The 12,123-nt window shown below is 32.0% G+C and overlaps 1 protein-coding gene across 2 annotated transcripts; it reads left to right on the plus strand.

Moving 5' to 3' along the window:
* The first annotated feature begins 172 nt into the window (after positions 1-172).
* On the plus strand, positions 173-9,123 carry LOC146948901 (transglycosylase). 2 transcript variants are annotated; one of them, XM_085745062.1, is made up of 13 exons: positions 173-367; positions 1,070-1,252; positions 1,644-1,694; positions 1,860-1,990; positions 2,435-2,551; positions 2,674-2,793; positions 3,359-3,450; positions 5,353-5,525; positions 6,662-6,715; positions 7,061-7,170; positions 7,346-7,459; positions 8,418-8,546; positions 8,676-9,123. In XM_085745062.1, the coding sequence occupies exons 2-13, from the start codon at positions 1,076-1,078 to the stop codon at positions 8,701-8,703; spliced, it is 1,296 nt and encodes a 431-aa protein (XP_085601188.1). In that variant the 5' UTR covers positions 173-367; positions 1,070-1,075; the 3' UTR covers positions 8,704-9,123. The 2 variants fall into 2 exon arrangements, with proteins under 2 accessions (XP_085601188.1, XP_085601189.1); XM_085745063.1 differs by having other exon boundaries at positions 230-367; positions 1,075-1,252.
* Positions 9,124-12,123: the final 3,000 nt, after the last annotated feature.

Below are 12,123 nucleotides of genomic sequence, written 5' to 3' on the forward strand. Positions count from 1 at the left end.
TTTTTAGGACTTATTGTGACATTTTGATAGAGTTCTCATGCAACTTATACTGTTCTAGAGTGCAAAAAGTTGAAATATTGAAGTCTGTCTGAAGCAAATCGCGCCACGCCAATTTCAAGCCTTGCCGCGAAGAGCAGAAATCATAAAATGATCTTTTACCTTTTTACCATAAAAAGTCGTTAGACATAATTTTCAACTTAAAAAAGTTGGATCGGTAATAATTGCTTAATGAGGATTTATTCAAACGCCTCATTCCTTGCAACAACAACTATAAATAATTTTTTCTTTTGCTAACCCTTTTTGGTGGGAACTTTTCATTCATCCCCATCCCCCATCTCTCCCTGTCACATTGCCATTGTCTTTGGAGGTATTCACATTATTTTCATTATTTCTCTATTTAATACAAATTCATAAGGTTCATTTATTATAAATGTGATTTACGTGACATAGCTATTTTATTTTGAATTTTGGGGTACGGATGAATTATGGTTTCCCTAATAAATTTATCGTGTTTAATCAATTGTTTAATTTTTTTGTTTATCAATGTAACGATTGAATGAAGCTTAGGTTTTTTATTTATTTTTGTTTAATCTGAATTCTGAGCATTTTTTTTTTCTCTTTGACGAAGAAGGTAATGTTGTTTTGTTGATTTACCCTAAAACGTAGCAAAATTTTATAGGTTAGGATCTAATCTTCATTGTGAATTTGTGTTTTTTTTTTTTTGGAAACTCGGTATCCAGTCGAAAAATCTAATAATGCATGGGACCAATTCACTGTGCACTAGTGGGGTCCAATTAAAGTCAGAGCAAAAATCTGTATGGACCGACCCGACACAGGAATTGTTGGCATCTGAGACCTAAAGAGGAGCACACTCCTAGGTCCGATGTCTACACCACCAGGCTAACGCTTGTGGGTTAATTGTAAATGTGTGTTAGATGAGTTTATTCATATGATATATTCTTAGCTCCTTTATTTATGAATTTTTGTTGTTGTATGTTTGAGCATAAAGTGTTCGATGAAATTCTTTTATGTATCAGCACTCGATTCATTCAGTAAATTTTGTTTGTAGTTCAGGATGGCGGCCAATTTCAGCTACTGGGATGATTGTGTTGATCCTCAGGATTTAGAGGCAATGTGGAATGTACCTGAAGTGAGTGCCGAGTGGTTAAAAGCTGGCGAGGAAAGAGGTCGAAAAGTTCATCTCTCTCGTGATCCTGAAGGCCAGCCTTATTTGACACAGACTGAAATGAGGGTAATTTACATCATCCTATCTTTAGGATTTGGCACTATTTCGAGTTTCTAGTTTGTTGGCTTCAAGTTGTAAGAAACACAAGTTTTAGGATTTTTGTAAAAGAAGTTTCGGTATGGTACTTTTAGAAGCTATTTGTACCTTTAAGTTTCAAAATTCTTAAATCGATAAATATACTAAGAAAATAGAGATGAAATATTTATTTGTTTGTTGTAAGTTGTAACCTTTACCATTTGAATGTCCATTTAGGTATTTGTAAGTGTATTAAAAAGTGGTTTGAATTAATAATAGGAAGACATGAAAGTTTTTAATTGCAGAAAATGTTTATAATAGCTAGATGATGATCATGTATTAGCTTGTTTTTTTTAATTCGCATAATTTTGTGTATTTTCAGGCTGTAGCTGACATTGTTATTAGCAGGCACTTTCAGTCAGAGATAAATCCTGTATGTCTTTTTTTTGGGAACGATTTCTCAGTGAAACAGACTTGACATTAACACATACTTTTTTGTTTTATACCTTTCAACTCTTCATAGTTTATCGTACTTACTTGATAAGAATTGATAATTTAATTGTTAAGAATTGTCGAGGTTATTTTTTCCTTGTTGTAGGGCATGATTTGTGCTATTGCGGAACTTGAAAGCGACAGGCAACTACTTGTTATAAACTATGGCAAAAAATCTAAAGAGCCTAATGTGGGGCTTATGCAACTTCTACCAAAAACTGTTGAATGGTTGATAAGGTACTTATTAGATGTTGATGGCTTACTTCATACACCAAATAACAGAAAAAATTCGAGTAAATATCCAAATTTGTCCTGAAATGGTAAAACCATTTCAACTTAGTCCTCGGCATTATCAATATCCCAAAATTATTTCTGGGACTGTAAATGATCATTCAAGTTCGTTTGTCATCAAATGCATCCCTGACATTATTCACTAGGTTTCAAATTCATCCTCTACATCACCAACTTAATGTTATTAATCATTATAGCTCTACAAATATCATCTGAAGGACAAACATATTAAGATTTTATAATTTCAGGGATCATTTTGAAATTTTGATAATATGAGGGATTTAGGCCGATACGGTCCTACAATTTCAATGGCCAAATTGGATATTTACATGTAAAAATTCATTATTTCATTGTTATGTTATGGTCCACCAAGGTTAATGCAGCTTACAGTGCATTAGGTTATCATTCATATGCTGCAGAAGGGAATATAAAGTGCCTATTCAAGCCTTTCATAAATGTGTATTTCGCTGCTGCCTATCTTAAATGGGTGTCACACTTTGATAACAAGTAAGTTACGTATATTTCATGTGATTTATGTATGCGGTATGCACTTGTAATGAATGATTTCCAGTAGTTACCATGAGTGTTTGTTCTGAAACATTTATCATATTGTGTGACATTTCTTGCAGAAAAAGAAGTGAAGAGTTTATTGTAAGGGCATATAAAGGTGGTGCGAGAAAGGCAACTCACAAATCAACATTGCGCTATTGGAGAAACTATCTCACAGTCAAAGAAAGTTTTCCTTCCAGGTGGTTCCTTGTTGATAATTGTAGTTCATTTGAGTTTCATTTTGAATTTTCATGAGATTGTTATTGCATACATGTTCCTGTGTACTTTGCTAATATTGTCTACAAATATTCATATGTAAACTAATATTCTTATAGTAAACATACAGAATTTGTACTGTCTGTGTATAGTGTTGGATCTTTAGTTCTTTTCCTTGCTATAGTATGCATCCACTCTTTGGCTTCTTTTCTCTTTCTTTATCTGCTGTTGTTTTTCTTTCTTTACTGCAATACTGAATTACCGATTCATCCATTGAGGTGCATGTATGCTTGCGTGCATGAGTGCGTGTGTGTGTGTGTGTGCGCGCGTGTGTGTGTGTGTGTGTGTAATGTGTATATATCTAGTGTCTCTCTTGGTTGCATCAAATTATTTGATTACTGAATCTCGACAAGTAGTAATGTGGGAGGTGTATAGTTTCTACAGCAGCATACTGAGTAATGAATTTTTTGGGTTATAAGTTGGAAGGAAAGCTGAAATTGGAGTGCGCTGTTCAGAATATCTTATTGTTAATTCTTCATCCTTGTGCAGAAAATCTGTTGATGATAGTCCTCCAGAAAGCAATGGTGTGGTTCCTGTTCATTCTCATACTGGATCTCCTTTTCCGGCAGAACATTCAAAAGGTCAATTACATTTTCCCCCTGATAATCCCATTTAAACATGTTATTTCTTAAGATATAGATGCAAAAACAGAACACCACTGTCTAGAATGGAATTTGGAAGAATACAATTCCCTAAAACACTCCACCTATGGCAGTGGCTCCACTGGATCACGCATTTGGATTGTCTTTTGTTAGAATCTAGATACGATATTGAGAATAAGGAAAACTCGAGAACAAATAAGTGAATCTGTATGTACTTTCATGACAATTTATATAAGGAAAACTCGAGAACAAATAAGTGAATCTGTGTGTACTCTTTTGTTAGAATCTAGATACGATATTGAGAATAAGGAAAACTCGAGAACAAATAAGTGAATCTGTGTGTACTTTCATGACAATTTATATAAGGAAAACTCGAGAACAAATAAGTGAATCTGTGTGTACTTTCATGACAATTTATATAAGGAAAACTCGAGAACAAATAAGTGAATCTGTGTGTACTTTCATGACAATTTATATTATTTCTGAAAGTCTGAAGATTCTTTAATTTAACAAAGTAATCAACTTAGTTTCACTTTGTGTCTCATGTTTTAGTTATTGGGAAAAACCCAAGTCCCACATCGGATAGATAGGACTCTTGATGAGAGTTGATAAAGAGGAGGCACTCCTCACAATACAATCGTTTTTGTAAGGATGAGTTAGGCCCAATGTCAACATTAGTTTCACCTTCTACTGCTATTATTTCACATCGAGTACCTATTTTTTTAACCATCGAGGCAGGAAAATTCTACTTTGTTTCCACAATGATATATTAATCAGAATTGACTGCTCAAGCTGTTAGTGACTCCTTTTCTCTGTTAAGACTAGTGACCAGTTCCAGGTTCCAATTGTCCCATTCATAGTACCTGAGTGGTAAAGACTTGGAAATCAGGTAGTGTCCAACTTAAGGCCAAGGTGAATACTAAAAATAAAAAAATGTTGAAAAAAGTAGTGCCTCGGATTAGTAAGCTAAAAATTGGTCCGTTATAGTTTTTGTCAAAGCGACCTAACAGATCTATATCTATATCAAAGTAAAGCCAAATTAATTGTTCTTTTGTTTAAATTTTATGTCATCTCCATCCGACTGTTTCCTGCAACATTGATGTTGTTCAGAATTCACATTTTGTAGTTTATCAAATTGGTTTGTATCGGGTTATTTTTTCTACATTACATGAAACTATAAGTTTGTACTAAATTAAGGAATTACAGATGGTGATGGATGCTCTTGTTTTCTTGTCTGCTTTTGAAAGGGAAGAAAACAGAGTAGAATCTTTCGACCTTTGTTTGTTAAAAGTTTTAATGGCTACCCTTTTTTAGAGTCAATGTTGTATTCTGTGTTTCAGATGTTGATCATATAAATAAAGTGTGTCCGAAGCTTGAGGCTTTGCTAGTTTCAGTTCAACTTCAATTGTCATTTCCATAGTTCTGTATCTTTTTCGCATCTAGTCTTGTAATTCCCTAGATTTCATTGCCATAATGTAAAATCATGTAACACATAAAAAGTGATAAAACTACGAAGGAAAATATAGGCAATTTTCTTATCTTTTGTGGTAATTCTATAATATTATTGTTACTTTGCTGAAAGATAAAGTAATCAGCATTCAATTGTACAGATTGTGGTATAGCAGTCTGAAAAAGTTGTCGTAGTTAAATTGATGGTCCGTTCTTACTTTGTGTCTTAGCTTTTAATTTGATGATTATCATCAAAATTTCATTTACTTTCTTAATTTCTTATCATATGTCCAATTCAAATAAATATTGATCTGAATATTGAAGTCTTCTTTTTTGTGATTTTAATTATATATTCAAATAATTTTCTTGCTACATACCCGTGTACTTGCATAGCTATATTGGCTGACAACTTTTGTTATGTTTTATCTGAAGATGCAAAAGATGACACATATTGGGATTCCAAAGCATCTCGAGAAGACATGGAAGCTATGTGGAATCATCCTGTAATCCGAAAAGTATGGATTAAATCCAAAGAAACACATGGAAAGGTGCGTTTTTCTATTGATGAGAAGAAGCGACCATATCTTTCCCGGGTGGAAATGAAGGTATGAATCTATTACTATGAGTAATTACTCAGATGTACAATTAATTAGTTAATTATTCAGAATTACTTTGTTTGTTATCTTTCTCTTTTTGTTGAAGTTATGGGTTTTAGATGAATAGATGAGAAAAATAATAAGAGTTTGGATATTACCAATAATAATTTGATGCTAACTTGATACAAAAATCTAAACATTAACCCCTATATATAAAGACACAAGACTCGTAATCCTAAATAAATAGAGAAATCAAGAAACAAAATATAACAATATCTAAATCATATGATTCCTTGATGACATTTGGCATGTCTAAAATTATTCATTCTTCTGTTGGGGGACTTAAGACAGATTTTATGAGACGCTTTACATAGTGTCGTTTCCTTCCTTAATTTTGGTTATTTCATATGAAGATGATATATTATTCTTTGACTATTCATCTATTCTCTTTCTAGTTATAATTCTTTGACATTTTGAAAGTTAAAAAGTTCTGATTTGGAACTTATTTACGATGTAGAAGTCTAATCAAATTTTGTTTCGTAATAATAAAGATAAATATGCTTAGAATGGAACCTGTCTTTGAAATGTCACTCTAGCTCTCTATGTCAATAATGAAATTGTCCGTGTAAGAGGTACAACAAGGATGAAGCAAATTCCTTGTTTGGGAAAACAACTTAATTAAGCGCTTATAACATAAATGCTTATGTATAAGCTATTTCTATAACAAAATATAAATAAAGTCATCTGCTATCGGATAAGCTATAAACTGTTTTTACAAACTATTCTAGAGAGCTTATGACAATAAGCTGAAAACAACTTATGAACCTGTCATAAGTTGTTTTCCGATGCTCTCCTAAACAGTCTCATTAGTAGTTGATTGTCATTTAGTATAGGACATCTGATGTTTTACTGAAATTCAAATGTATGCAAACTTGGGCTATTTAGGTCCTAAAAATCATGTATATGTCCTTGTCAACCTCTTTTAAATACAAGCTAAGGCAAACTATAATAGACCCATGATGAGCCTAACTCTCTGTTAGACCCCGCTATTGTAGAGATTTTATAGTATTAGGCCGGCTTTGTTTTTTTAGTGTTCAGTGAATAAAATGCATATTCTTATGATATATTAATCTCTTTTGTTGCAGGCAGTTGCAGATATAGTTGCATTCAAACATCTCAGCAACCAAAAGATTAAATCTGTAAGTATACAGAACTGGAGGAGTTTGATTACCTTAAATTGGAAATTATTACGCTAAATGCAATGCAAGTATGCCTACAACACATATTGAACATGTTGAAAAAGTCGAGAACCCTTTTGGTACTGAATAATATATGTAAACCTATAGAATGTATGACAAGAAAAACAACACAATCTTTAGATTCATCGATGCTAATGGCATTTTAATTTTTTTTTTTTTTGACTTTTTATAAAAATCAACTGAGAGTACTTTGAGTGTATACGTCTCTTATGCGCCTTTTGTTTTTAATGTGTAAAATGTTAATTCCTCAAGTTTTTCTTCTTTTGAATATTGTTTGGTGCGCAGACAGTACTTTGTGCCATTGGAGAGGTTGCTAGCATGCGCTTTGTACATGGAGATGGACCAAGACCTGGAATAATGGGGATTGACTTTTCCACTGCTTTTTGGCTTTACTTGTATGTATTAAACATGTCAACTGTTTACCATTAGAACCATACGTCGGTTTGTGCATAATATATTGTATCAATCTAGCAAAATTGTATAATTTCAATATGGATTTACTAGTGTTGAAGCAATGCTCTTTTTTCTTCCCTTCAAATTTATGTGTGTGAAATGTCGTGTTTTGTTCAGGGAATTGGGCTTCAGGGCTTACAAACTTGAATGTGTTGAAGATCTAAGCAATCCATTTGTGTCCATGTACTTTGGTGCTGCCTATGTGGCATGGTTATCAGAATACGAAGGAAGGTACATCTGATCTGGCCTCCATTGTAGATTCTTCTTTATGCATAACAGTTACCCCAATTCCACAAATATTTTCCTCTTTTAATCAATTAGTGTCATATGGAAATCCATGTCCATAGGTGTTTTCCCAACTCTTAATTTTGACTAATGCAATTTAAAGCAGGGGCAGAACTAGGAATTTAAAGTTACAGTGTCAAATACTCATTTAGTCTTTTGATTAGACCAAACCACATTTTCTATAAATTTAAAAAATAAATTAGAAAATTTCAAAGGCATGTCCAAGAAATATTTTAAGCCCAATGAGGGCCGGGACTCTCCTAGTCCTCCCTTCCCTTCGTCCGTGCTGTTTGCAATTGGAGACTTTGATGGGAAAAATTTGGCAGGAAGGAATAGTTGGATAGGGATCAAATTATTTCCTTATTTGGAACATACATACTGGCAAATGATAAGGGAGAGGCCATGCATGGTGAACAATGAGGTGACAATTGAACATTAAATAAAATAGGGGAGAGGCCATGTCCTTTAGATATACGTGTCATTTATTTGGTCTTCCAGTAATATACACATTGAAATAGTCCTTCAATGCTACATTTTATCATTTTATATATTTGTCAATGTTAAAAGGAGAGTCAAGTTTCAGGTCAAATAAGACCTATGACATTCTAATATTGTATGGTACTAAGTGTTGGATACCAAAGTCTACGAGAAAATAAGTTTCGTGTGCTGTAGATGCTGTTCGTTACAATATAAAATTTACAACAGGACATTATATCAATGTTTAAAATATGTAATCGACCCAACCTAGTGATGAATAGCTTTTGTTGTTTATATCATAAATACATGCGCATATCTAGAGAACTAAATTAAGTGTTTACTTAATAGGAACGAATCAATTTTTAATCAATGGTGACTTGAACATTGCCCTGACTAATTCATGTTCAATTCAATGATTGCTATACAGGGAAAGAACTCCAGAGTTTTTCGTTCAAGCATATTTCATAGGACCAAAGAATGTGAACCCTCAGGATGCAAGTACTCTTTGGCTAAAATACGAGGAAGCTCTCAGTAAATACGAAGAAGAAAGAAAAAAGTAAAAATTTTGGACCCTCCTCTTTTTCACAGGATTTGACATTAGTATTTTAAAAGATGATCAATTTTTTATTTTTTTACTTCAACATTAGTATGAAAATAACCGGATCATGTGAATATCTCTGTACAGGCAAGGTGATAGCTGCTGCATTATGTAATCTGACAATGGCATAGCAAATCTAGATTTTGACGATCTATCTGAAGTTGTGTTGTTATCTTGTGTTTTACTATTTGAGAGCTTTGTAATTGTGAAGTGAAACTCTCTGATTGGTATGCTATATAAAAGGAAACAAGAAGTGGAAAAAGAAGGAAAGGAAAGAAACTTACATTCCAAGAAATTAACTAGTTCTTCTATAGAACTGATTGTATAGTCTATTTCTTATAGATTTTGAGAGTCTTCAAAAGGAATTTCACTAGAAGCGGGAAAAACTTGTCGCATTGATAATCGAGAAGCAAACAAGTGTGCGGAGAAATGTAATTTTCTTGTCTCTGTTGAGAAAAATTTCAACCAACAAAAGTGAATTCATGATTACAATGATAGTCATTTAAGGTTACTATATTGCCAAAAAAAAAAGAAATATAATAATGCAATTGAGTTTGTTTTATAGCTGCAACTATTATATTGGAAATTAAAATGAGTATTTTGATGAATAAATTCTTCTCAATTTATCCGATACAAAAACATTAGTACTCTACATGCTATTGCCACTGTTAACAAATTTTTTACTTCTTTTTTGTTATTTTATTTTTTTGGTACATTTTTTGTTGTTTTTAATCAGAACATTTATGAAGTTATCAGAAATGCACACGAATTGATCCTTCAAAGTTTGTTTCATAGCTGTTTGTTACAAATTTTTTTAAAAAAATCTTGATACTCAATAATTTAGAGATTAGTTTTTAGAGATTTTTAAATTAAGTATAAGCTTTGCATCAATTTATGAAAATGAAAGTAATTTTTTTTTTTTTAATATCGGTGATCAGTGAAAATGATTTTTGATAAGCTAATAAAAATGAAAAGTGCGATTATTTTTCTAAATGCACTTTTCCCTGTCCTCGTTGGCTTAGCTCAATTGGTATGGACAATGCATAATATAAGGTTCGGGGTTCGAACGTACCACAAAAAAAAAATGCACTTTTCCCTCACTTACTTTCAAAATGTACTAATTTTGACCTCCTATTAAGAAAAATAGCAGTAATCGTCCCTCATGTTTAGCCTCTTTTGCAAAACACTAATTTTGACTAAGTCAAGCTTACGTGGCACGCCACTTAACTTAAAAAATTGTCAACCATGTATTTTTTTTTAATTTAAAGAAAAAAGAAAAGAAAAGCTACACATGTATTTACAAAATAAATAAAATAAAAGAATGAAAGGATTAATTGGAGGGAGCAGGTGATATTCATCTTCTCCATCTAAATCATTCATCTACTTCATCCAATTCTTAAAAATATGAAAAATATTGCTCTATTATTCATTTTCTTCAAACACAAATATTCAAGCCCCACAAAAATCAGCAACACAAAAAACATAAAGAAAACAAAATCCGAAAATAAAAAAATTGAAGGCAAAACAATAACAATCCATAAATCAAATCATGGGTTAACTCAAAAAATCCAGCAACAACAAACCAAAAATCATTTAACCCATAAATTAACAAGAACAAGACACCCATAATCAATTATTTTCAATCAATTACAAATTGATTCAAGTAAAATTATAATGGATTTCTAGATTGTGACGCACTTATTTTGAAACAAAGAGAGTACACCCTCCGGTCACTAATATAAGCAAAAAAACTATATTTTAGATTCATTCATTTAATGATGTATGTGGTCTATAATAAAGACCATGTGCATCATTAAATGAATGAGCCTAAAATGTAGATTTTTGCTTATAATAGTGACCGGAAGGTGTACAAGTTTTTATTTTTGTCTCAACATTAAAATATATTATCTCATGAGGACCAATGAGTCATACTTACTTTGGTCTCATTACACCACTCACAATCTCAACTTTAAAATATATATTATCTTAACTTTATGATGAACAATCAGTCACACCTACTTTGGTCCCATTACACCATATACAATCTCAGCATTAAAATATATTATTTTAACTTTATGAGGATTAAGGTGATTAGGTATGCAATGAATTCAATTCAAATGGTACCACATGCCTCTCGTCGGTTTGCACTGAGAAGCCAAACAAAAGCCGCATGTGACTTATATACATATTAAATTCAATTATTGATACTGCCAAACAAAAGCCATAATAAATTGTAGGATTACGAAACGATAAGCCTGTTGCACCTGTACAAATTTTTGGACACTGCAGCACGTAGCGTCTCTACTGTGACTTGGTACATTTACTACAACATGTTTCCATGCAGGCCAAACTGAAAAAGTTGCAACTCCCGTTTTGAAATGAACGGTAATTAAATATAGATAAAGGTATTTTTTTGAAGTTTGAAATGCTTGTGAACAATAAAGAGCAAAATCTCATTTATAAAGTCAAAATCAACTTTCACCATTCTATCTATAAGTGGCGGAGCCACGTATCATTGAGAGGATGCACCTGCATCCCCTGAATTTTAGAAATTACTCCTAAAATTTTAACTTTTTTCCATTCTGCACCTCCTAACTTTTTTACTTTGCACTTCCTGACCAACTCTCATAACTCTGCGGCATTGCTTCTTTCTTATCATAGCAGTTTGTACCACATTCTCTCACTAGAGTTTGTACCTTTTTGACTCTTCTTGGTTCACTTTTTTGCAAATTGTACATATCAAGTGATAAACTATGGTATCTACTAGTATCTAGTAAACATGGCTTTCAACTCAATTTAACCTTTTAATTTTACCTTTAAGAAACATTTTCCTTTTAGATTGATTTGTGTCTTTTTATTGTTATAGCGTGCAAAATTCCTTTTAGATTGATTTGTGTCTTTTTATTGTTATAGCGTGCAAAAGACAAACTTAAGAGTCTAACCCTTGTTCTCGGTTTGAAGAAAAAAATACCCAGCCCCTTTGCTAAACTTAAAACACCCTTTTTTTTTAAAGACATCAAAATTATTATTTTTACTTAGTAATTAGTATTATATAGATATATTTTTTAAATTGCTATGATTAATTATATTGACAATATACTTTTAGAGAATTTTGATTATGAAAGACATTTTGATTAATTATATTGCAACAAAAAACGCAAGAAGAAAGACATTTGAATAATTAAAAAGGACACAATTTTATTGATTGACCGAGACAAAAAATCTCAGGATCGACCTTAGATTTTGGTTGCAAACACTGAGCATTGTGTTTTTTTTTTTTTATAAATTTAGCATTGTGTCTGTTATAAATGTTTTTTTTTAGGGATCTGTTATAAATAAATGTTTTTTTTAGGGATCTGTTATAAGTGTTAGTTTTGGCATAAGAATATATATATATATATATATATATATATATATATATATATATATTATTAATTAATAAAAAATTTAAAAGTTTGAACCCTCTGACCCTGGGTCCTGGCAACGCCACTGTCTATAAACGTTTGTAGACACTGGAAAATACTTCAGTGCCATA

The sequence above is a fragment of the Medicago sativa genome, chromosome 2 (genome assembly GCF_051527215.1).
Source record: "Medicago sativa cultivar Bolivia chromosome 2, Bolivia_mono, whole genome shotgun sequence".
Taxonomy (NCBI): domain Eukaryota; kingdom Viridiplantae; phylum Streptophyta; class Magnoliopsida; order Fabales; family Fabaceae; genus Medicago; species Medicago sativa.